General features: G+C 54.4%; 1 protein-coding gene across 15 annotated transcripts in view; it reads left to right on the top strand.

The window, feature by feature from the left end:
• The first annotated feature begins 487 nt into the window (after positions 1-487).
• Positions 488-25,749, top strand: part of Mapk8ip3 (mitogen-activated protein kinase 8 interacting protein 3) — a 31,428-nt gene continuing 6,166 nt past the window's right edge. The window contains exons 1-14 of one of the 15 annotated variants that reach the window (XM_090324919.1): positions 488-921; positions 10,675-10,795; positions 11,923-11,993; positions 12,244-12,335; positions 13,041-13,064; positions 14,615-14,756; positions 17,546-17,792; positions 18,291-18,393; positions 18,902-19,020; positions 22,177-22,188; positions 22,889-22,906; positions 23,784-23,841; positions 24,173-24,325; positions 24,827-24,908. In XM_090324919.1, coding sequence (XP_090181045.1) covers positions 604-921; positions 10,675-10,795; positions 11,923-11,993; positions 12,244-12,335; positions 13,041-13,064; positions 14,615-14,756; positions 17,546-17,792; positions 18,291-18,393; positions 18,902-19,020; positions 22,177-22,188; positions 22,889-22,906; positions 23,784-23,841; positions 24,173-24,325; positions 24,827-24,908 — 1,560 coding nt within the window. In that variant the 5' untranslated portion in view covers positions 488-603. Of the gene's footprint in view, positions 922-10,674; positions 10,796-11,922; positions 11,994-12,243; positions 12,336-13,040; positions 13,065-14,611; positions 14,768-16,130; positions 16,221-17,545; positions 17,793-18,290; positions 18,394-18,901; positions 19,021-22,176; positions 22,189-22,888; positions 22,907-23,783; positions 23,842-24,172; positions 24,326-24,826; positions 24,909-25,749 lie in introns of those variants that run through there. The other 14 variants (XM_090324927.1, XM_090324918.1, XM_090324929.1 and 11 more) reach the window with 14 other exon arrangements.

The following is a 25,749-nucleotide window of genomic DNA, read 5'->3' as shown; positions in this document are numbered from 1 at the left end:
TGAACTTAGACTAGCCAGGCGTGAGCGCAGCTTCTCAGGACACTGATTAAGAAAAAGGGGGAGCTGTGGCTCGAGTGGAAAATCTCAGGGGCAGCGCCCAGGCCCCGAGTTCAAGCCTCAGCCCGGCACACCAGGAAAGAAGGACGACTGTCCCTGCTGATCCTCTTAGCTGGACAAAGGCTGGGGTGACGCTTAGCTGGGTGTGAGCCTCCGTGGTGAAGAGGTCTGATCTGCAGTCAGACTAGCCTAGGGCACCCAAGCCGGAAGTCCCGCTGGGTAGTGTGCGTGCACGGCCACCCAGATGTGCAGTGCGGGGGACAGAAGGGCGACGCGACCCGGAATCCCGAGGACCCGGGAGCCCCGCTGGGCGAAGGGCAGCGCAGGGGGGCGGGGCCGAGCGGGACGCGGCGGCCTGCTGACGTCACCGCGCGGGGCGGGGCTCCGCGCTGCTCCGGCCCCCGGGAGGCGGGACTTCCGGCCGGCGAGTGACGGGCGCGGCCTGGGCTGCAGCGGCGGCGACGCAGCCTGAGGCGGCCGCGGTGTCCCGTTCTCTCTGCGGCCTGCGGCCCCGGGCATCCGGAGCGGGCCGCGCTGGCGGCCACCATGATGGAGATCCAGATGGACGAGGGCGGCGGCGTGGTGGTGTACCAGGACGACTACTGCTCCGGCTCGGTGATGTCGGAGCGCGTGTCGGGCCTGGCGGGCTCCATCTACCGCGAGTTCGAGCGCCTCATCCACTGCTACGACGAGGAGGTGGTGAAGGAGCTCATGCCGCTGGTGGTGAACGTGCTGGAGAACCTGGACTCGGTGCTGAGCGAGAACCAGGAGCACGAGGTGGAGCTGGAGCTGCTGCGCGAGGACAACGAGCAGCTGCTCACGCAGTACGAGCGCGAGAAGGCGCTGCGCAAGCAGGCCGAGGAGGTGCGTGGGGCGGGGGGGGGGGGAGGGAGGGGGGCGCCGCGGCGGGGGAGGGGGGCGGGGGCGGGGCGGGGCCCGCGGGACGGGGTGGGAGGGGTGGGGGCCAGGCGGGGCGGGGCGGGGCCGGCCAGGCCGGGCCGGGCCGGGGTGGGGGCGAGGCCGGGCCGGGGGCGAGGAGGTACGCGGGCCCCACGGAGCATCGGGTCCCCGAGGCCCACGGTGCGGCACCGGTTCGGGACGTAGGGACTGGAGATGCTGAGGCCCGGCTGTGGGCTGAGGCCGGGGTTGGTCCGAGGCGGAAGCGGGGGCGGGCGCGCGGGCGGCGTAGGACGGGCATCCTGAGGCGGGGGCGAGTGGGGGGAGATGGTGGGCCCAGGTCTCAGCTCCCCTGTGAGCCTGTTCCGAGACCCACTGCAGGGCAACACTGCCTGTCGTCGGTACCCAGATCCAGAACCTGGATGGCCTTGGTGGAGCTCGGGAGACCTGGGCTTCCCTGCTCACCTGTGACCCTGCCTGGTCTCCAAACCCAGAAATTCGACTCTTGGGGGAGAAAGATAGTACTTAGGTTTATGATAGAATTCTTAACTGATGTTGTATTCCTTTTCAGTTGTCTTAGACTCTTAGAGACCAGGATTGAAAAATGGTTTGGCAGTTTGGCTCTTTCTTTAAGTAAGGCTGATCATTCGTGTTGGCCATGCTCTGCTTTTGGCTCCCAGTATCGGTGGAGGCTGTGTTGTCTATCAGCTGGGATGCTCAGGCTTCATCAGACTGCTTTCAAGAAGAGCTGCTGGGATGTGAGAGCTCAGAATGAACAGGCCTTTACTGGGGAAGGAACCTGGTTCTAAGAGGTGGAGGTGCTAGTCCAAGGTAACATGCCTCCCTAGATACTGTCCAAGATTCAGAGTGGACCCTGGAGTCTTCCAGGTCACAGTGCAGCAGGGGGCAGGCCATGGGACTGCTCCCCAGAAGTCTAGAGTGCTGGGGTTCTTCTGGCTCTGCTTTGCAGCTGTGGCAGCACCCCTCTACACTTCTCTGACCAGGATATGCTCCTGGGACCTTCAATAACTAAACCAGGTTTGATTCTTTGCTTCACTCTGTATCTATGTAGCCAAAATAATGGATAAGGAGGGACCTAAAGAAAAAAGCCATATGATTGAGTTGTAACCTGGTGGCTTAGAAATGAGCTCTGGCTAGATTAGGCCCTCTGCTCTGTGCAGTACTGCTGTAGTCTCCATCAAGGACGCCTCTGCCTGCCCTCTTACAGTCATGCTGGACTGTAAGAGGACTGTGTGTGGCATGCAGAGAGTGTGGTGATAACAATGCTCACTATGGCCCCAGCTGCATGGAAGCTCCATGAGCAGAGCAGAAACAAACAAATGCTGGGCTGGCCAATTGCGGCCTGTGGTTCAATACTTCTAGCATGCCCTTGGAAGGACCTCGGGAGATGTTGCAACTGAAGGAAAGGGCTAGCTACTCTAGGCTTTACTGGGTATTCTAGCACCTTATGGAATCAAGGAGACATTTATTTTCAGTTTTGTGCTATGGGCTGGCCTCTTTCTAGATGGGGCCTGGTGGTCACAGATGTGTGTAATCCCAGGAGCTGGGTGTCCCTGGCTGCAGGCTGGTAGTGATGCAGAAGCTGCTGTCAGCAGGTGCAGTCCCTTCCATTCTGCCCAGTTAGGCTTTGTCAGAGGTGGGTAACCTGATCCACCGGCAGCGTCCACGAGACAGAATGTGCCTGGAGCAGCGCGAACGTCCCTCCCTGCCTCTCCTTCTTGCCTGTAATAACCATAGCAAGAGATTCTTGGTATGTTTTAATGTGTGGAGGGGCCCAGTCCCTGGAGTCTGCGGATACCAGCCTGTCTCTAGGTCTGTGTCCACCTTTGTCAAGTGAGTGGATTGCCAGAGGTGACAAATTAGTTCCATCTCAAGTGCCTGGTTGTCTGGAAAATTATAGCATGGGACTTTAGCACAGCCCCTGGTGGGACATTAGGAAGCCCTAAGTCTCATGGTCTGTGCCTGACAGACAGGTTCTGACACAAAGTGGTTTGACTGTGCTAGAACCGGGAGGAGCACCCGTGATTGTAGGTGTCTTGAAGGCAGGCTGCGTGCACTGTGTTCCAGGCAGCAGAGCCTCTTTCCTTACTGCGATCAACTACTCAAACTAAAAGAGGAAAAACAACGTGTGAGGAACAATATTAGCCATTACGTGCCTTAAATTCCCCCAGCGTTAAGAAGCTGCTAAGAGCATCCTTCCAACTCATCTCAAGCATCTCAGGCAGGTTCTCTGGACATGAGACCTGTGTGCAGGTATCAGCTGATGATTTGGTTTTGATGCTATGTGAAGAAAGCATCCAAAGGGAGAAGTTCTGTTATTGTTGGTACTGGGGCTTGAACTGAGGGCCTCACTCTCCCCCCCCCACCCCCAGTCACAAGGCTTGAACTCAGAGCCTGGGTGCTGTCCCCGAGCTCTTGAGCCACAGTGCCCCTTCCAGTTAATCGGAGATAAGGATCTCATGGACTTTCCTGCTCGGGCTGGCTTGGAAACACGATCCTCAGATCTCAGCCTCCCAAGTAGCTAGGATTACAGATGTGAGCCACCGTGCCCAGCTTCCCTTGGTTTTTTCGCTCAGGGCTGGCTCATATCTCTACTTCCGGCATTTTGCCGATTAAATGGATATGACTGAGTCTCAGACTTTTTTGCTCGGATTGGCTGTGAGCCAAGATCCTCAGATATCAGCTTCCCAAGTAGCCAGGATTACAGGCATGAGCTACCGTGCCCACTAAAGAGAGTTTGTTCCAAGACTTATTTTTCTAAAAGCAATCTATTTCACAAAATAACACTCAGGTAGACTTGCAGTATTAAGAACCGGGTTCTTTTTATTCCAGCTGTGTTGGAGATTTGACCTGAGGCCTGGGCCACGCCAATCAGGTGCTGAGCCATTTTGCCCCTGAGAGCAGTGTTGAACATTGATTTTTCTAGATGAAGCTCTTAGAAGGTGGTGGAATGCTAGACTTGTGCAAAAGAGCTCAGGGACAGCACCCAGGCCGCGTGACTGACAAAAGAAAAAGTTCCCCTGTGTTCCTGGGGATTGGGGTGTGCCAGGACTTTGGGTATACCAGACAAGTACTGAATCACTGAACACTCGAGCTGCCCCCACAGTCACTGAAAAACAGAAACAAATTCAGAAACCATGAGCAGAGAGTGTGCTCACGGGGAAAGACGGCTGGGTGCTGGCAGCCTCTGAACTGAGCTGTCAAACGTCTAACTCTAACAGGCAGCTTTGGAATCTCTGCTGCTGGACAAGCAGACGGTGGCACCAAGTACTTATTGATGGAAGTCAGGAGTCCTTATTTATGTATAACTTTTTATGTATTCTATTTTCAAATAATACATAGAAAAAATGCAAAAAGAATGTATTCCCTACCTGGAGCTCTGGATGTAAGCATTTTCCTACATTACTTTTTTTTTTTTTTCTTCCAGTCCTGGGCTTGAGCTCAGGGTCTGAGCACTGTCCTTGGACAGTGCTCAAGGCTAGAGCTCTACTACTTGAGCCTCAGCACCACTTCTGCCTTTTTTCTATGTATGTGTTACCAAGGAATCGAACCTGGGTCTTCGTGCATGCTAGGCAAACACTCTACCACTAGGCCAAACTCCCGGCCCCCCACATTACTTTTTAAATTCTTTCCCTACTGAGACCTCAAGACTCCTGCATATCCTTGCAGTCTCCTGTATTCTGGAGTCATTCCCTGGTCTCTGCTCTCTGTGACCTTGGCATGTGACAGTGCAGCTCTGTCACTTTGTAGACTGTGCCTCAGTATGGCCTTCATGAGACCAGGTGACCAGACTAAGGAAGGAAGAGCAAAGGCTGCTGAGCCTGTGACCTCTGACTCTGAAGAGAGATGGGGGTCTGGGAGGGGCATTGACCTAGAAGGCTCCCACGGACACAGGAAGAAACCTGGTCTTTCACTTCCCTGTCAGTGCCGCACTCAGTGCCCAGTTCTCCAGGGCTTACCAGCCACACTGTCCCCTCCTGACTCCCTAGCATCTAGTGGTATGCAGGAGCAAGCATGAGTGGTCCCCAACAGTCCTCTGCTGGGCCTCACGCTGGTGACCCCCAAAGAGATGTACGCTTTCAGTTCCCGCTCTCTTCTCCCTGGCTCTGCACTGGAAAGATACCAGCCCATGTAGATGAGAAGGCAAGCCGGCTTCTACCACTCCACTCCATACTTGGGTGTGGGGGTCAGGGACTCTATTGTGAGCAGCATGTGGCTGCTGTCACTGCCTCCCCCTTCCTCATAGAGTTCATTCAGGCCAGAAAGGAAGAGGCTTGAGCAGTGGTTAGGATTTTTCATTGAATGTATGTCAGAGAGAGTGGTTTCTAATATAGAAGAGCAGGTAGCAGAAGATGGTGCCGGCAGGACAGAGTGCTGGCTGTCTAGGAAACAGCAAGGAGGAGGTGATGAAATCCTGCAGGCTGGGAGGCGTCTGCTGGGAAATCCCTTGCACCTGAAAATTGTGCTAACCCGAGAACGGGATGGAGTCTTGGGCTCTATTTTCTTTTATTCTTCCTTTACTGAGAAAGGGCTTATATGCACCTTCCTTGAGGTATTGCTGACATACTGACTACACATGTTTAGTGCCCATTTGAGAGTGTGAGGGAAAGAAAGGTGCCTGCCCCCCTGGCACCTCTGTAGTCCCCTGCTCTGCCTCTCCCTGATCCCAAAGAAACTCCCAGTCTGCCTTCTGCCACTCCAGAAGTCCATGAGATGGAATTGCTGGCAGCCCTGGCGTTGAGCCCGGGGCCTGTGCTTGCTAGGTGGGCGCCCAGCTCTTGTTCTTGTTTGTTTGGTTTAGTTTTGATTTTTGGTGGGTCTTGGGACTTGAGCCTGGGCACTGTCCCTGAGCTCTTCAGCTCAAGGCTACCGTCCCACCCTTGAGCCAAGCCCCACTTTTTTTTTTTTCCCTAGAGATTAATTGGAGATAAAAGTCTCAGGTCTTTTTGTGCCTGGGCTGGCTTTGAACCATGATCCTCAGATCTCAGCCTCTTGAGTAGCTAGGATTACAGGCGTGAAGCCACCACCTGGCTCTGGCTCTTGTTTTGCTTTAGCTATTTTTACACACAGTCTTGAGTATTTGACTGGGGCAAGCCACAGCCTGAGATCTTCCAATGCTTGGTTTAATTTGCTTTGTAAATGTGAATCCAGTGCCGGGAGCATAGCCTAGTGGTAGAATGCTCCCTTGGCATGCACAAAACCCTGGGTTTGATTTCTCAGTACCACATACATAGAAAAGCTGCAAGTGGTGCTGTGGCTCCAGTGGCAGAGCATTAGCCTTGAGAAAAAAGTGTCTAAGGCTAGTGCCCAGGCCCTGAGTTCAAGCCCCATGACTGGCCAAAGAATAAGTGCATAAATAAAAACTAAAATGTGAAGTGGAATATCATGTAGGAAGTAAATGCATAGGAAGAAAGATACTTTTAGGCTGGGAATATGGCTTAGAGGTAGAGTGCTTGCCTAGCTTGCATGAAGCCCTGGGTTTGATTCCTCAGAACCATGTAAACAGAAAAATCCAGAAGTGGCACTGTGGCTCAAGTAGTAGAACGCTAGCCTTGAGCTCGGGGATAGTGCCCAGACCCTGAATTCAAGCCCCATGAGCAACAAGAACAACAAAACATCTATTCAGAGTGACACAGCTGGGGCCAGGTGCTGAGAAGATGCTCACCTTTGTAATTCCAGGTACTAGAGAGGCAGAATTCAGGCAGATGTAGAATAGACGCCAGCCTGGGCAAATGTTTAGCAAGATCCAAATAAACGGTCAGTGATAGTGCAGTCCTGTCATCCCAGCTACATAACACGCACAGAAGGGAGGATCATGATCCAAGAGTGGCCCTAACCAAAGACACGAGACCATCTGAAAACAAAATAACAGGTCAGAAAGATTGGAGGCATGGCTGTCTAGGTCTAGAGAGAGGGCCTGTCTCGTAAGCACTTGGAGCGGAAACTCCTTTACTAATGTCCACAAAAAGGACATTGGCCCTTACAAGTAAGAATGAGCCGTTGGGTTCCTCAACTCCCAGCTCCAGGAATGGGCTTTTTTTCCTGTGCAGCTGGCTTGGCACAAGCTGCCTACATGTCCTGAGGTCACCAGGTGTCATATGAACACTTTGGTTAGGCAGACGATGATTTTTAATAAATTCTAACTCATGAAGTACATGATTAGAGGATGTGCAAAGGACTTTAGTTTGGAAGTCCTTCAGCAGACTCCTAAACACCTGTCACCAGAGGGCCCTGTTCTTCATGTGAAACCTCAGGGGTACAGCTGAGAGGCAGGACCTTAATAGCTTAACAGAAGGAAGGATCAGGCATGGTGGTACCTACCGGTAAGCATTCAGGAGGCTGAGACGGGAGGACCAGGAGTTCAAGGCACTCCTGTATCTAGGGACACCCTGTCTAAAAAAGAAAGAAAAGCTGAGCATCAGTGGCTTGTGCCCATAATCCTATCTAGTCAAGCTGAAACCTGGTAGATGGAGGTTTAAAACCAACCTGGGCCAGGCTGGTGGCTCACCCTTGTAGTCCTAGATACTCAGGAGACTGAGATCTGAGGATCTCCGTTCAAAGCCAGCAGGGGCACAAAAGACCCTGAGACTCTTTATCTCCAATTTATCACTAGAAAATGGAAAGTGGGGCTGTGGTAGGGCGGTAGCCTTGAGCTGAAGCACTCAGAGACAGTGCCCAGGCTCAGGGGTAGGGCAGTAGCCTTGAGCAGAAGAGCAAAGAGCTCAGGGACATCGGCCAGGTCCAGAATTCAAGCCCCATGACCCACCAAAAAACAAACAAACAAAAAACCAGAAAAGGCTATAGGACTCTACCTCCTATTAGCCTGCAAAAAGATGGCTCAAGTGTTTGTGGGTCTGCAATAAGCAAAAATGCTGAATAAGAGTATGAGACACGGGCCGGGAGTTTGGCCTAGTGGAAGAGTGCTTGCCTAGCATGCATGAAGACCCGGGTTCCATTCCTCGGTACCACATACATAGAAAAAAGCCGGAAGTGGTGCTGAGGCTCCAGTGGTAGAGCTCTAGCCTTGAGAAAGTCCAAGGACAGTGCTCAGGCCCTGAGCTTAAGCCCAAGACTGGCAAAAAAAAAAAAAAAAAAAAAAAAAAAGGCATTTATTTGATTTTCTATACAGTTGCAAAACAAAACAAAAAAAAAAATCCTGTGTAGCCAGGCGCAGTGACTCACGCCTATAATCCTAGCTACTCTGGAGGGTGAGACCCGAGGATCTATGTTCAAAGCCAGCCCAGGCACAAAAGGACCTGAGACTCTTATCTCCAATTAACCTCTAGAAAATGGGAAGTGGGGCTTGGCTCAATTCAGCCTTGAGCTGAATTGCTCAGGGACAGCGTCCAGGTCCAGAGTTCAAGTCCCCATGACCCACACACACAAAAAAAGTCCACTGTTTTTCAAGCTGTACAGTGTTCCTTTTTCCTCCTTCATCTTATATAGCTTCATTTTTTGTCGTTTGTCCTGCTGCAGCCTCTTCCCTGCAGGCTCCTCTGCGGCTCCCACCCTTAGTGGTGGCACGGGGTGAGTCAGCCTTCAGCAGGAGCCCATCCTGGGACAGGCTGCTGTGGAGATGGCATCCACTGTTGGGGCCCAGCAGGGCCTGCGTGAACAAGCCAGCTCTTCCAGACACTCACTCACTCTAGAATTCACCAACTTGACTTGCCTTGCTTCTGAGAAGTCTTTTGTTCTCTTAGCTCCCCTGGAATTTTGCTTCCTGCAAATGAATTTTTTTATTAAATAATTTATTAACATTGATTTTTACATCATATTTCAAATGAGGTGTTTAACACGCACGTATGCAAGAAGGGAATCTCTATATACAATCGCTGGCACTTAGATTTTAGAACATAATTAAAAGTAGGCTGAGGGTTTTAAAAAGTTTGTTTCAATGTGTGAAAAGTAAAGCACCTACTACCTGGCAAATGTAACTGTGACCCCTCTATTCATTAAAGAAAAAAAAGAACAAAAATAAAGTTTGTTTTAAAACAGCTTCAGGGATAGAGTAAAAGTTTCTCCCTCATGGTTACTGGTGAGTTTAGTTTTATAACCTACAATTAGGTTTTGGTATCAGATAGTGCGCTCTTTGTGTAGCTCTCTAAGGGAATTCATGGGGTTGTTTTGTTGTTGTTCCTTAATAACACATAGTTTATTACAGGATGTATGTCAAAATCTGAGCTGCTGACATTTGGTATTCTCTGGTTCTCGTGTGTTTAATCAATCTCAGAAACATATGCCCTTGGAAGCCACTTTGCTTAGCCTTCCAATAGCAAATGAATTTTTAAAAATAATTTTCCTATTTCCTACTCAGTGAAACTCAGCTGTTGCACCTGGTAGGAATTGCACCTGGCAGAGGCTGGGTTCACACTCGGCAGCTTCTTCACTTCACCTGTTCCAGCTCAGCTCTGTCAGGAAGGTCACCTTTCCATCTGAGCGTGGTGTGCACATCTGCAACCCCAGCATTGGGAGGCAAAGACAGGCAAGATGAAGGGGCCAGCCCTGGCAAAGTAGTATTGGAATCCTTTCTCAGAAACAAAATTAAGACCGGGAGTGTGGCCTAGTGGTGCAGTGCTTACCTAGCATGCATGAAGACCCGGGTTCGATTCCTTGGTACCACATACATAGAAAAAAGCTGGAAGTGGTGCTGTGGCTCAAGTGATAGAGTACTAGCAAGCTCAAGGACAATGCTCTGGCCTGGAGTTCAAGCCCCGGGACTGGGAAGGGGAAGGAAGGAAGGAAGGAAGAAAAAGAAAGAAGGAAAGAGAGAGAGAGAATAGAATGTCTGGGGGCATTGCTCCAGAGTGTTAAATATGTGAAAAACTACCTTTCAATTTGCAAAATGGTTTCTTTTTCCTTGTTCAGTGATCGTTTTGTGCAGCACCTCTTGGCATGGCATTGTTGCCAAGCTCAAACAAAAACCCCATGCCGTTTGCAGGGTCTGTGGACTGACTTACCAGCAATGGCAGTCATGAGTTTAGGGGTGATTGAAATGTAGAATAATAGAAAGACAGCCTTTTCCTCTTTTAGAAGCATGACAGCAGCGACCCAGAGGGAAGCCAAGCATGCACGAAGTCCCAGGTTCAATTCCTGGGTGCCTCATATGCAGAAAAGGCCAGAATGGTGCTGTGGCTCAAGTGGCAGAGCTCTAGCCTTGAGCAAAAGTGTCCAAGGACAGTGCCCAGGCCTGACTTCAAGTCCCAGGACTGGCACCAAAAAAAAAAAAAGGCATGACAGCAACAGAGAAAATTCTGCTCTGTCACAAACAAGACTAGCTGCAGCTTCTGTGGAGTTTTGTGTTGGACATTTCTAAAAACTCCAGGTGACAGCAGTGGGGCCCTAACCAAACTCGGGCCCTCCCGTGTGATGGCAGAATGGGTTGCATGGAGGTGACCCCGTCAGGATTCCTAGTCCTTCACGAATGATGTTTGTTGGTCAGAAGGTTCCAGAACAATTGTATTCTCAGGGCCTGTGTGTTCTCAGGCCTGTCTGTGCTGAGATTTGCCTGGAGAAGGGAGCAGGCCCTGTGAAGGAATGAAGGAGACTCTGACCAGAGAGGCCCACTCTGCCCCGCCCCTGGCTGCTTCTGGCCTCAGAGGCATGTCTGGCCTCGTGGGTGCTTCCTGCTCCTTCCTGTGGGCGGGCGGCCTCCTGCCCAAACACACTCACCAAAGCCTGCCTTGTCGTTTCCACACATAGAAATTCATCGAGTTTGAAGATGCCTTGGAACAAGAGAAGAAGGAGCTGCAAATCCAGGTGGAGCACTACGAGTTCCAGACACGCCAGCTGGAGCTGAAAGCCAAGAACTACGCAGATCAGAGTAAGTGGCTGCTGGGAGGGATGAGTCCCAGTTGACCTTGCTGAAAAGAGATTGGCGCTGGGCACAGTGGTTCACCCCACTCCCTGTGAGCCATGTGTCCCTGGGGGCTGTGCCAGTGCTTGAGAACCACGTGTGCTGAGGTGTGTACATTGTGTCTCTTCAGTGATGTGTGTGCTGGGAGCCAGCATCGGCACGTCACACGTGCACTGGCGTCTGTGTGAGCCACGTGTACCTTGGTGCCAGGGCCCGCCGTGCTTTGGCCTGTTGGAGGGGCGATGGAGGAGACTGGGCTTTGAGAGGAGTCCCTACAGCACCCCATGCCGACATAGGCTCCAGAGCAAAGTAGACTGCAAAGTGGGAAGCCACCACATTTATTACAGGGCCAAGAGCAGGGGCCACATCAGCCTGCCACAGAGCTGCCTTGTCCCCTTCCCCTCTTGGTACAGAAAGCTGAACTGAGGGGCAAAGGAAAGCATTCAGGCATGGTGGTCGCCGACTGTCCTTGTGGGCCACAGGGCTCCGCGGGCACTGCTGCTGGGCCACCCACTGAGCAGGCACCTGCGGCCCCCCAGAGCCCCCCACCCCATTCCGTCCCACTTAATAGAGGGCACATCCAGACTTGGCCTTCCAGCCCTGGCCCGGGCACCCTTAAGCGGTAACACTCGGTTCCATCTCATGTGCTCTAGACACCCGCTGACACGGCCCAGGTCACTCCGTGGAATGCTTTGTCCTTGTAGGAGTTTCTCATGTTTGCGTGCTTGCTTGTTTTTTGCATTGCTAGGGATTGCTAGCTAAGCGAGCTGTCTGCCTCGGAGCTACCACGCCCCTCCGGGAGCTCACCCCCTTCTCCTCTGCACTGGCCTGGGGCTTTTTGTTGTGGTTCCAGAACTCTTGGCTGATCTGAACAGAAATCACATCTGTGCATTTGAACCACACAGGTGTAACCAAGAGAAGAGTAGGGAATTCTCACACATATGTGGCCCCTCTGTGTGCCCCAGACCAAGCTGGTCATAGCCTGCGTTCTGGGGGAGCCCAAGGAGCTGCACCCATCCACCCATCAGCTGCTGGAGTCTGGCTGTGGCCCTCACAGGGCAGTGCAGCTGGCCCACAGCGGTTGTGTCTTCTAGTCTCCAGGCTGGAGGAGCGGGAGTCAGAGATGAAGAAGGAGTACAACGCCCTGCACCAGCGGCACACAGAGGTAGGTGCCCGTGGGCACCCGCGGGGTTCAAGCCGGTGAGAGCTGAGGCGGCCAGATACCTGCCATTTGCCGATGGAATGTGGTCACCTTTCTAGTGCCACTGTGGTCTGGGGAAAGCTGTCCACCTCCTGCTGATTAAATCCATTCCTCTGAATTGGCTCCTGTCTGAGCATGGGGGTGTGTGTGTGTGTGTCTGAACCATGGCCCTGGGGCTCCGAGGACGACACTAATGACAGACCCCTCTTGGTAGATGATTCAGACCTACGTGGAGCACATCGAGAGATCCAAGATGCAGCAGGTTGGGGGCAGCAGCCAGACAGAAAGCAGCCTGCCAGGGCGGAGGTAGGTGGGCTGGCGGAAGGAGGGCGTGGCAGGGGCAGCTGAGTCTTCTGCCCAGGTTCACTGCCGTTGCTTGTAGACTCCATATCTGCACATTTGCCACTCACTAAGATACCCTCGCTCTCTGGAGGGGAGGACGCCAGGTCAGCCTGCCAGCTCCCCTGAGTCTCATTCCCTCGGTGGGGCAGGACAGTGCCAAAAGATCCCCAGCCTCTGCCTGGCCCAGGCTTCCGTGCTGGTTTCGTTCTGACAGCAGGGCAAAGCCTACTAAAGCCCAGCTCCTTCCCCACTCTTCATCCTTCTTGAATCAGACAGAGCTGTTCTATCAGCTTCTGGAAAGTGTTAAAGGTCATGTCCAGGAGACTGGGGCCTGGACACCCCTCTGGAATGACCTCAGTGGGAGCTCCGTGGCCGTGCCCAGGCACAGACTCTGTGGGCACGAGCAGGAACCTGTGTGTGTCTGTGTGCTCCCTCATCCCGACCCGTGCCCGACTTGCTCACGTGTCCCTGGTGCATTGCGTGTCCGTCCCTGCAGACATCTGTGTGTGGCTGTGGTTGTGTAGAGGGGCATGTAGGACAGGCCCCAGACAACTCACCTCATTCTCCATGCGCTTTCCCTCGTCCTCCGTTTCTAATGTGATCTCCTGTCCTGCCCCACCTGTGCTGTCGCGGCTGTGTGCTGGCCATTGTGTCTGTCGCTGCCTGCAGTCCTCGCCAGTCATGGAGGAAAAGGTAAAGCCTGAAAGTCTGTCTGCCATGGGACTAGGGTCCAGTTGGAACTTAAGATAGTCTTAGGAGAGTCAGAAAGTCTTTTGCTTTCATCACAAGCCCATGACTTCTTGATGGGCATCGAGATGCTTTCTGTAGCTTGAAGTGTGGCTCGGAAGTACTAGCCCAATGCCTTCCCAGGACTGACGGGTCAGGAGGTCCCTAGCACGGCCAGAGTGATGTGTCAGACAGGAGTTCCACTCTCCAGTCTGCCATGTGCTCAGCAAATGCCTTCCCTTTTCACAGAAGAAATCAACCCTGTGGGCTCCCTCCAGGGAGGAGCATGCAGCCAAAGTAGGGCCTGGCCCTGTGGGGAGCCTGTGGGCGCTCGCGTGGTTCTAGGCCAGCATCCCAGCATGGGCACTTAGCAGTCTGTATCCCAAGTGGGTGGCTTGACCGGCACTGTGGGCGGCAGAGCCCCGTGGGTGATAGTGTCTGGCGAGAGCAGACATTTGCGTCCCCCTGAGGGCTGTGAGCCTATAATGAACGGACAAGAAAGCTGACCTTTACGTAAGCCCTATTAGACGGCAGCACCCCCAAACACATATTCACAGGGCCCAGAGGCCAGGCCCCAATGCGATTCTGTGGGGAAGAACAAGAGAAAAATACACTCTCTTCCTGTCCAGTAAGCATAGCAGCCTGGCCGAGCATGGAGCCATGGCTGCTGCCCCCACAGTGGAATTTATCACCCTGCCCTGTGAGGCAGGAGTCCCTTCCCCCACTGTCGTCCTTGGGTCATCTAGTAACAACAGCTGGCCTGGGGACACGTTCTGTGCTTTTCCCAGGGTCATGAGTAGAAGTGCTTAATGGGGTCAGAACTGGTCCCAAGGTGTTTTCCAGATGAGAATTGGGAGCCCAAGGGATGCAAAGTCTGGGCAAGGGGCCTGGAAGCCCGTGGAAGATAGGGTGTGGAGTTCCCCAGCCTGAGCAGCACAGCCCTGCGTGGCCCAGGGACCTTGCAGAGCAGGATCAGTGGTTCAGCACAGCTGAGCCATGGAAGTTCTGGTCCATGGGCAAAAGGAACCGGCAACTGTGGTGTCTAGACCTCCAGCAGTGATGGACCCGGGCCTGTCTTCTGCAGAGGTTCATGAAGCATAACTGCCTCTGCCTGTTCAGTGAGGTGCCTTGTAAAGCTCTAGACCAGAGGGAAAGCCATGGGCCAGGAGGCGGATGGAGGCCTCTGCTACCCAGGAGGCACCACTCAAGACCACCAGTCACTGCCTCCCTGGCACCAGAAAGCAGTGCTGTGCTCTGTGCAACTGCTAGTGCCAGCATTGTCTGTGTCGTCTTAAACTGACCTAGATGAGAATGGAAAAATCACAACAGGGCACAGGGCGAAAGGTTACACGGGGTCATACGTTGAGATACCCCCAAAGGTGTGGAGCCGGCTGCTTAGCAGTCACCCTCCCGAGCAGGACACCCCACCACGTGCAGTGTTCAGGTGGATTCCCGTCCCCTTACGTGCTCCACCTAACCATCTGCTTCCTCTTCCTCCCTCTCTCCCACTCCAGCAGGAAGGAGCGTCCCACCTCTTTGAATGTCTTCCCCCTGGCTGACGGCATGGTACGTGCACAGATGGGGGGCAAGCTCGTGCCTGCGGGGGACCACTGGCACCTGAATGACCTCGGCCCGCTTCAGTCCAGCTCCAGCTACCAGGTTTTGTAGCCGTGCGTGGAGTGAGGGTCCCCTGCTGCTGGTGTCCCACGTCCATTTCGGGGACACAACTCTTTGCATCTCTCCCTGAGTTAGTCCACCCTCTGCTGGTGTGAGTCAGGGATAGAGCGCTAAGGCAGGTGTCGGGAAGGGTGGGGTCTCAGACGGACCCTTTGTTATCACAGCTGCTCTCTGTGGCCCCATCCTAGTACCTGCTACTCCAGACTAGAACTCGCTGCCTCTCGGGCCACTCTGCAGTCTGATCCCTTCCTGTCTCTTGGAGCTGAGCTTAGCCATGCCATGCTAGAAACCCCCAGATACATGCCCCCTGTCACACCATTAGGATGCACGTTGCTTCTGAGACCGTCTCTGCTTCCACGGGCCTTTAGAAACGAGAGTCTGAGGCTTGGTTTCTGCTCAGTGGGGCCCTTCTCCACTTGTCCCTGCTAGTTCTCCTCCCCCTCCCCCACCTCAGGGATGCACAGCCCGTCCGTGAGGATATTTAAGCATGGCACCCAGAGAGGGCCAGGTCCATTCAGGGCCCTGCATGCCTTGCTATATTGGCGTCTGTGTCTCAGACTACCTGAAAAGCAGTAAGAGCCAGGACTGGCCACGTTGCCAGGAAATGGCATCCATCTCCCTTGGGTAGAAGAGATGATCTTGGATCCAGGGAGCTTCACGGAGAGCCAGAGTCCCTGGGCCTCTGGGTTGGCGGGGCTGTCGGGTGAGGCCTCAGCTTCGAGAATCTTCTTCCTGCTGTTCCTTTGGTTGACTGTTCTTCCGCCTGTGTCTAGCTTGCCTTCAGGGGCTGTTGTGTGCTGCCAGCTCTGTCAGAAAGTGACCCTGCTGCTTCTGCTCTCGTTCCTGGGGTGAGCGTGTCTCTGAGACACGGAGATGCCCAGGCCTGCTTTTCACTGTCCTGTTGTTGATGCCCTGGGAACAGGGCAGCCAGGCCTATGGGCTGGCCCCGTATGCCAGCTGCCCTCGCCCACCCACACTTGCTCACACCAGGCCTGTGGTAGGGCTGCCCTGTAAGCATCTGTGGAAAACACTGGAGCCCCCACCTCGCCTGTTGTGGCTATGGCCCCTGCTCATGTCCTGGTCAGGACCAGCTTTCCTCTTCACAGTGTCTTCTTTCCCTACTACCTTGTCTGAAATAGTCTTGCCATAAACCATAGTGTTTCATGTTTTAGTTCATTGTATGTTTCGTTTTTCTTGTTTTTTGAAAAAGATAATTACATTTAAGTTCTGTTAATTCCATGTTCCAGATTTTACGGTTTTTCTAATTTCTTAATTTTTTTTGTTTTGTTCTTTGTTTTGTTTTTTGTTTTTATGTACTGTAGTGTTTTAACCAAACAGTTGTGGCTACTCATGGTGAGGAAAGACCGCTAAGAGTGTGGGTTCTTTGCAATACATTTGGAGGCCCCTGCTCCCGTTGATGTTAGGAGGTTGAGAGGTTTGCCTTAGGTAAGTGTCAGCCAGGGGGAGTGTCCCCTGGGTCAGGGCCATCCTTAGGATATCAGAGCTGGGCTCTGGGGCAGCCTGGCCGAGGGCAGGAGCCCCGCTAGCCCTCAGGGAACATGGCCGTGGAGGAAGGTCACCTGGAAATGTGTTTGACCCCTGCTCCCGGCTTCTGCGCAGCCCGGGTGGTAGCTGAGGCCTGCATCTGGTGGGCACCTGGTCCTCTAATGTGGGGTAGGTGCAAGTTCTTTGAGAGCTGCGCCTCACAGAGCAGTGTGAGCCAGCCTTACCTCTCAGCACTTCCGACAGGCGGAAGAGAGCTCCTCCTTGTCGTGGTGCCAGAGCTTCTTCCTGGACTGCCTGGCATGACCAGGGCAATGCCCAAGGTCACATGGTCCCCCACGTAGCCAAGTATGAGGAGTGTTTAGGAGCTGGTTTCGTTGACATTGCCCAGTATTTCTATCAGGAATTGCCATAGGAAAATAAGATGTTTTATGTTCCATACCCTCAAGTGGAGAGCCTTTCCCCCCCACACCCTAAAAAGAAGCCTTTTAGCACTGATTAGAGTTTGAAAAACCCGAGCTCTACACACATACACACACACACGCACACACACGTGCGCTCGCGTGCGTACACGCACATGCATGCACACACGCACACATGCACACGACTTTGGTAGAGTCCTGTTCTGTCAAAATGGACTTTGAGGCCATTTGCATTTGTATGGATGTTAGGGCCACCCTTGGGTCAGTTGAGTTGAGGGAAACACCACGCATGGTTAGGCAGCCACAGACGGGAGAAGTTGTAGCTATGTCCTGCCACTGACTTCCGCCACAGCTGGGTAGGCATGTCCTAGAGAGCGTGAGCGCAGCGGGGGCCCAGCCCTGCCTGCTACCTCGCCCCCACCCGCCTGCCGGGGGCCTCTTACTGGAAGGCCCCCAGGGAAGAGGCCTCTGCCCCAGGCCCCAGGATGCACCCGATTTCTGACCAACCACTGACTGTGAATTGTCACCCACTGTGTCCTCCGTGTCCTCTGTGTCACATCACTCCATGACTCCCGGTTTTCCTTGGAAGATGCAAGCAGGAAGCCCCATTCCAGACCAGTCAGCAAGGTGGTAGCTGCTTCTGGGAGCTTGAGACAACTGCCATTTGAGCTGAACTGCTCAGAAGTGACTAGGCCACGACCCAGAGCCACCGTGGGGGCAGAGGCAGTTCCTCCCCCCGTGGCAGGTTGCAGCAGAGTCACAGCAGCGTTGTGTGGCCTGGGCCACCCCTGCAGGTAAAGCGCTGTGGCCTGCCGTGACGGGCCTCCTCCCTGTGTCTGGCCCTAGTGTCCAAACGATGAGATGTCTGAGTCTGGCCAGTCCTCAGCCGCTGCCACACCCAGTACCACAGGCACCAAGTCCAACACCCCCACGTCCTCCGTGCCCTCCGCCGCCGTCACGCCGCTCCACGAGAACCTGCAGCCGCTGGGGGAGTATGGCAGTGGCACAAAGAACAACAAGCGGGCCCGGGAGAAGCGCAACAGCCGCAACATGGAGGTCCAGGTCACGCAGGAGATGCGAAACGTCAGCATAGGTGTGCAGCCGGGGAGCTACCGCGCCAGGGAAGCTGGCCTTCCCCCTTGGGGTCTAGTTTGACTAGTTGTAATTGTCAGCCCACACTTCCACAGCAAAGACCACAGATGAGGTAGCTTTGACAGCAGAAGTGTCTCTTACTGTCCCCGGGGATGTGCAGGCATGGCCGCTCCTCAGGCCTCCTCCTGGTGTCCTCACAGAACCACACGTGTGCCTCTCACCCGCTCTTCTCATACACCCGGGCCGGTTAGGTTTGTGCCTGCCCAGTTACCTCACTCGGAGACTCAGTCTCCCCAAGGAGAGTCCTTGCCTCAGCATAGAGCAGTGTAGAGCTGTCCAATGAGAGAAAAAGGAGGAATGTGGGGTCTCCTCGGGATCCCGGGGTCCTGGGTCCTCTGCACACTGGTCCCGTGCGCAGTGCCGGCCCAGAGGACCGACCTCTGTGAGCAGGGCCGGGGTGGCAGGCTGGCCTCTGACCCCAGCTTCTCTCCTCCACCAGGCATGGGCAGCAGTGATGAATGGTCTGACGTTCAGGACATTATTGACTCCACCCCGGAGCTGGACATGTGTCCCGAGACCCGCCTGGACCGCACAGGAAGCAGGTACTTACTCAGCCGGCCCTGGGTTGGGACTCAGGTCTTCTGGGGCGGTGCATTTGGTGGGGTGCTGTCTCTCACCCCTGCCTGTGCTCACAGTGGGGCGTTGGCGGTCAGCTGGCCTCCAGCAGTGACAGCACCCTGGGATAAGAAAGGCTGAAGTAGACTCAGTGTCAGGCCCTCATGTGTGGTTGACCCTGGTCCTTTGGGCCTGTGGCAGCATAGCACATTATCTGGGGAAGCATGTGGCAGAGCTGGTGGCTTACCTCCTGCAGGCCAGGAAACAAAGAGCTGGGGTTCCACCGTTAGTTCCCCTCAGAAGAACTCCCAGAGTTTACTTCCTCCCATATCCTAAGGCTTTCACACCCTAAAAGCTACTCCAGTGGCATCTGAGGCTGGGGACAAAGCCTTTGTTCAGCCCGTGGCCTGGGGAGTGGAGGGAGGGTGTTTGCTGCAGATGCTTGAAGAGCGAGCCTCCCTCCCTCCTGACCGCACTCTCCTCCTGTCTCCACAGCCCGACCCAGGGCATCGTGAACAAGGCTTTTGGCATCAACACTGACTCCCTGTACCACGAGCTGTCCACGGCAGGGTCCGAGGTCATCGGGGATGTAGACGAAGGGGCCGACCTGCTAGGTAAACTCAAGCCTCCGCCACGGGGCTCTGTGCCAACAGGGTGCACAGCTCGTTGTTTTGTGTGTGGGGAAGGAAAGATGGGGCTCGTGGCCTAGATCTTTAGTTAATATCTTTAGTCATTTGTTTGGGGTGGGTTCTCATAATGACACTTCCTCTCCTTACAGTCTCCTGGTCTTAAAGCCACAAGCACCAGTTACAAGTATGGTTTCACCTAAATTCCCAAAGCCCTCCCACCGTCAGCTTAGGGTGGTCTCAGCAACGTGAAGCTCCTCTCTCCGGAGAGAGCCTCCCCTGGAAAGAGCACACAGAGCGGTTCTCATGGGGACCTCAGCTCCCGGCCCCATCTTCCTAGGGCCCTGGCCACAAGATCCCAAGCCCCTCCTGCAGCCTTGCCCCTGCTGCCCACAGCCCAGCTGTGGGAGGAGCTCTGAGTCTCAAGCCACGCCCACATGTCTGCTTGCTGGGCCAGTCTCTCCCAGGACCTCACTGCTTCCCTTCCCTTCCCTTCCCTGCTGCTCAGAGAAGAGCAGTCCTGGCCAGGCACACGGGCAGCTCTCAAGATGTGACATCACCACCAGGGTCTTGGAGTCATCCTGCACCTTAAAAGTGGTAGTGTCTGTCTCTGCCTTGTCACCTCCCTTCTCTGCCTCGTCAGCTCCCACTGATGAGCACAAGGACCTCCCCCACCCCCAAGAAGAGGTCTCCTGACAGCAGGTGGCCTTCTAGACTCAGACACCTGGCTCTGAGTGTGGTCAAGGCCCAGTGTGGCCTGTTTGGTGTCACATGTCCTTGCCCTAGGCTCGCTCACCTAGGCAACCAGCAGTATTAAAGGGTACATTTCTAGACGCAGAAGCGCAGGGGTAAAGGGATGCGGGACTGCTGCTGTGCCTGCTTCCTGCTGTCTGTCTCTGGCCATCTCTGCCACCACTGGAACAGACACTGTGGTGAGACAGTTGTTGCTATGGGCTTGTGTGGCCCTGAGGAGCTCTGTAGTTCTTGTGGACACACTGTGGAGAGCGTTAAGCGTGACCCCTACCAGTGGGCTCCATCTGTGTGGATTCTTCTCTTTACTGGGATCGTGTCCCACAGCTGGGTGTGGCCACGTGGACAGCTGGTGTTCTGTCCACCCCTCACCTGCTGCCGCACTCAGAGTATAGGGGACACCCCGCCCCCATCTGTGCTCCGGCTGCCAGGCCTTCCCCCCTGCTATGCCTACCTGTGCCAACTCTGTCTACCAGCTGGCTCTCGGTATCTTGTCAGGGAGCTCCAGGGCAGAAAGATGCCCCTGTGCTCCTTGCCGCCTCAGCTTCCATATAAGAATCTCTGTCGGGGTGCAGTGGCTCATGCCCATAATCCTAGCTACTCAGGAGGCTAAGATCTGAAGATCGTGGTTCAAAGCCAGCCTGAACACTGAATTTGAGATTCTTATCTCCAATTACCTTTCAGAGAAACTGGGAGTAGGGCTGTGGCTCCAGGGGCAGGGTGGTGGCCTAGAGCTGAAGAGCTCAGAGACAACACCCAGGCCCAGAGTTCAAGTCCCACAACCGACCCCCCCCCCAAAAAAAAAAAATCTTTGTGAGTCACAGGGGAAGCAGAGAACTGGAAGCAACGTGTTGGGGAGGGCGTTATCCAGAGTCGCCGCCGCCTGCAACGGAGGCGGCTGCCGACAGGGCACTGGACATTGGCTCCTGTGCTGTCACGCTGTGTGGGACACTGCTCCGGACACTGCCTACCTTGGGTGGCCGCTTTTGAGGCCGTTAGTGTCTTGGAGCCTTTCCTCCTGCGAATGTGAGTGAAAATAAGACATTTGAACCAGGAAAGGACAGCAGAGAATAGTTCTTGATTGTTTTCAGTTGTGGGACTTGAATACAGGGCCTGGGCACTGAAGACTAGCCCTCTACCACCTTGACCCACAGCTCTACTTCTGGTTTTCTGGTCATTAATTGGAGATAAGAATTTCGTAGTGTCCTGCTTGGGCTGGTTTTGACCCACGATCCTCAGATTTCATCCTCCTGAGTAGCTAGGATTACAGCCTGAGCACCTGCACCTGGCTCTAGACAATATTTTCATATTTTCTGCCATTAAGGGAAACGTTGGAAGGTGTGACTGTATGAAAATAATATGGACGTGAACCCCTTTTGTATAGCTACTCAACGATAATTTTCTTACAGGAAAAGAAGTGCAAAATAACATAATGTACACAGGGCTGGAAGTGCGGCTTCAGTGGAACACGTGCTTAGAAGGCACAGGGTTCAAAAAACAAACCTAGGAAGTGATGCCGTGGCTCAAGGGGTAGAGTGCTAGGCTTATGCTGAAGAGTTCAGGGAGTCCAGGCCCAGAGTTCAAGCCCCACGAACAACAACGACTAAACTACAAAGGTTATTCAACTGTTCATGAAATAAAAATGAGCAGAGAATAAAATAAAAAAGTCACAGACAGGGCCGGGAACATGGTCTAGTGGTAGCATGCTTGCCTAGCATGCGTGAAGCCCTGGGCTCCATTCCTTGGTGCCACATACACAGAAAAGGCCAGAAATGGCACTGTGGCTCCAGCCGCAGAGTGCTAGCCTTAAGCAAAAGAAGCTCAGGGACAGCACCCAGGCCCTAAGTTCAAACTCTAGGACTTGGCAACCGCAACAAAAAAGTGTTTCTCCACCGGTGCCCCATTTTCCTTTGATCCTGTTCCCTGCTGTCCTTACCCAGTGAGACCTCTTGGCATCCTGCTGCTCCCAGTGCATGCCTACGTCCACCCCTCTTCCTCTCAGCCAGACTTGGGTTTCAACTCAGAGCCTCTTGCTTGCTATGCATGCATTCTGTACCTCTTGAGCTTTGCCTCCAGCTCATGTTCCTGTCTTTGCAGGCCTTCCTCATTGGAGGCTAGCTACCCGCTGGCAAGAGCCAGGGCCTCCCAGGGCCTCTCTCGTGCTGAGGGGCATCCATTCTGGCCTTTCTTTGCCTTTATGGTTTCTGCTCCCGTAGGATTCGTTGCCCTGAACCTGCAAAAGTGTGTTGTGTTGTTTTTCATGCCCTCCACCATGGAAATGACGGGACCAGTGTTGCTTTCTCTTTAATAAGAGTTTCTTTATTTGTTGGTTCCAGTCACCAATTGACCTTTGTCGCTTCCTTCCCCGTCTCTGCTTCGCTGGACGTGGCCCAGGGGAGTTCTCAGGTGTGTATCTCCCGTCTGTCTCCATGTGTCCCCTCTTCTCTCTGGGGGGGGGGCAGCTGGAGCAGGGCGTACCCACAGATGCTCCCCTGCGCTGGCCGTCTCCAGGGCTGTACACACTGACCCCTGGCCTCTGGCTGCCTGCATCCGGCCACCACGCCCTACGCTTCGATCACAGCCTTCTGCTGTCTGAAAGATGAACTGGGTTTGCTCCCTCCATAAGTAACCCCACGTCCACTAGGGACAGAGGACAATTAGCAGACCGTGTGACGTGCGCCTCAGAAGTCAAGGGCCCCAAGGCCCCTGCCAAACCCAACCCAGGGCTTTGTCCCAGGCAGGTGGCCGGGCTGTGCAGCTGACCTGCTCTGCCACAGGAGGCCTGGGGGGCTCCTTGCCCCCACGCGTGCTCTCCAATGGGCGCTGTGGCAGCCGACTCCCTGGCACAGCTTTCCTCCCATGTGGTTTTTTGCGCCTATCCTCCAGCCCAGCATGTGGGGACAAGACGTGACTGCACTCAGGGGCGGCTCTGACTTGGCAGTGTGCTGCGCATCCACGGATAAGCTTTCTGGAAGGAAGAGCGTGCTCTCTCCCGCCTCCCGCCCTGAAATACACCCACCTGCTATTTCCACGGCTTAACGCTTCTTTTCTCTCCCTCCTCCCCGCCCCGTTGCCCGTCTCCCGTGGGACTGGGATGCTCCCGTAGTGCGCGATGATTTTTTTGGTAAGGCCAAGGCCCTGCTTCGGTGTGTGCTTTTCTCTTCCTAGCTTCCTCTCTACTCAACGCCCATGCTTCTTCGTGAGCTGTTTGCTTTATTCTGCATGGTGGGGGTGGTGGGGTTCCGTGGGGCCATGGCTTTCTGCACATTGTAGGGCTGGGGGAAGGTGACACCTCCCTCGAGGACAAACTGTTGGCCTCTGAGCCTCCCAGCCCCGGGGTGCCTGCCCAGGGGAAGCAGTCCCGGCTCCCACTACGGAAAGTCAGGATGGACAGTGCCGTTTTGCTGTCATGTGACCGCACGGGCATTAGGAGCAAGGACAGACTGGGCCCTGGAGCTTGGCGCTGTCTTGGGATCACACTTTGTTCTTTGGGACAAGCCCTCAGGAAGCTCGATCGGTGGCGGCCCTTCCTCATGTCCACTCCACGCTCTGCCCCCTGCAGTCCCCACCACCCAGGGCCAGCGGCCTGCTTCCCTCCCCTGGAGCACTGTGCCTGCCTTGGCTCTTCCATCACTTGGCCAGGAGGTTTCCCAAGGCCTGTCCTCTCTTCTCTGTCCTGACACTGCGGGCACGGGGTCTGAAAATCACCTGCTCTGACAGGTCTGGGAGCATGAAGCAGCTGCCCAGGGCAGTGAGGGCCTCGCCAGGACCCTTGCCCTAGTCTTCGGGAGTTACGAGAAGTAAAATACACAGAGCCCCAGAGGGGCATCCCAGACAGCCAGTCCCTGGCCAAGCTTGCTGGAGAGCTCGGACCTCTTCACGGCCCGCTTTGGCCTTCTCATCCCCTCAGCTGTCATCAAAGCACAGGAAAGTTGATGTACTAGGGCAGAGTTGGGTACAGTGATCACAGGACTCAGAGAAAACCACCCCTCTCGTTTCAGGAATGGGCAAAGAAGTGGGAAACCTGCTGCTGGAAAATTCACAGCTCCTAGAAACCAAGTAAGGCACCTGTGCTGCCGCCCTCACAGGGCCACGGTGACCCCAGGGCGGCCTCCCCCCCCCAAGGGTGCTGCCTCACGCAGCAGAGTTCACCTTCCTGGGATGGATATCCACGCAGACATTCCTATCAGCTCGTTTTGAGGCAGGGGATTGTAGGTGAACTGCCATTATTTAGCAGCTTTATAGTAAGACTTGCAGGTGTAATGACCACAGAGCTGAGTGCTGAGGGTAGACAGATGGGGGGTGGCTTCTGAGACAGGAAAATGCACTCTGACCCCCAGCATCCCTATTACATGGGCTCATGGGATACCCCTCTTCCTCCCTTCTCAAGGAATGCTTTGAACGTGGTGAAGAATGACCTCATTGCCAAGGTTGACCAGCTGTCAGGGGAGCAGGAGGTTCTGAAGGGGGAGCTGGAGGCCGCCAAGCAGGCCAAGGTTAGACTGGAGAACCGGGTCAAGGAGCTGGAGGAAGAGCTGAAAAGGTGAGCCGTCAGAGCCTCGGCACTTCCACAGCCTACCTCTCTTCCAGTCGTGCCTCCACCCACAAATCTTTCCGAGTTCCTCAACTTCCTCTTGTCTTTAGCACCAGACCCAAACAACGGCCAGGCCCCATTGTCAGACCATTCTGGGTGTCTTCTCAGGCCTGTGGTGCTCTAACCAGGCACAGGGTCCTGTCCTGTGTGACTTTCTGGAGTCAGTCTTGGCTATAGCTCTCCCCTGTTCATTCAGGAGGAGGGTCTGTCTGGACTTGTCTGTCCAGCCCCACTCTGCAGTTGCCCTGCCCTGCTGTCACCTGCTCTACAGTCCCTCGCTCCACCCTGATTCAGCCCCTGGCCACCTCCTCATGGACCAGAGAAGCCAGATCCCTGGGCCTCGAGGCTCTGTGAGGCAGGTGTCGGGACGCTGTCTGGCCAGCAGAAGCTTGTGCTGTCCTGAGGCTCAGGCCTGGACTTACTCAGCCTCCTTCCTCCCTTGTCCTGCAGAGTGAAGTCTGAAGCTGTCATTGCCCGTCGTGAACCCAGAGAAGAGGTGGAGGATGCAAGCAGCTATCTCTGCACGGAACTGGTATAGTCTACTACTAACTGCACACAGTGGGCCCACGGCAGGCGTCCTGGGCTTTTTTGTCCCATTCGACCTCTGAAGTCGCCTCCTGGCTTTCCATTTGCCCATGACTTCCTTCACAGTGTCACTCAATGCCCCAAGGGACCCCAGTCCTTTTCCTTGAGCTTTTTGTTGTGTGTGGGGGTCATGGGGCTTGAACTAGGCCTGGGTACCATCCTTGAGCCAAGCCCCACCTCCTGTTTTCTAGAGGTTAATTGGAGATAAGAATCTCAGGTCCTGGCTAGGAGTTTGGCCTAGTGGTTAAAGTGCTTGCCTAGCATGCATGAAGACCCGGGTTCGATTCCTTGGTACCACATACATAGAAAAAAAGCCGGAAGTGGTGCTGAGGCTGAAGTGGTGGAGCTCTAGCCTTGAGAAAGTCCAAGGACAGTGCTCAGGCCCTGAGTTCAAGCCCAGGACTGGCAAAAAAAAAAAAAAAAACAACAGAATCTCAGGTCCTTTTGTGCTCGGGCTGGCTGGCTTTGAACCTTGATCCTCAGATCTCAGCCTCCTGTGTAGCTAGGATTACAGGCGTGAGCCACCGCACCTGGCTCTCTTCCTTGATCTTGATCCTAGCTAAACGCAAAAAAGCAATGAGTTTACTCCCTTTTTTTTTTTTTTTCATTTTCAGCCCTGGGGCTTGAACTCAGGGTCTGGGCACTGTCCTTGGACACTTTCTGCTCAGCACTAGCACTCTACCACTTGAGCCACATTGCCATTCCTGCCTTTTCTGTGTATGTGGTTCCAAGGAATCAAACCCAGGGCTTCGTGCATGCGAGACGAGCACTCTACCCCTTGGCCGCGC

Source organism: Megascapheus bottae, chromosome 36 (assembly GCF_031878675.1).
Source record: "Megascapheus bottae isolate mThoBot1 chromosome 36, mThoBot2.hap1, whole genome shotgun sequence".
In the NCBI taxonomy this organism is placed as follows: Eukaryota; Metazoa; Chordata; class Mammalia; order Rodentia; family Geomyidae; genus Megascapheus; species Megascapheus bottae.
Note: the sequence above shows the minus strand (reverse complement) of the source record. Positions and strands in the feature narration are given on the sequence as shown.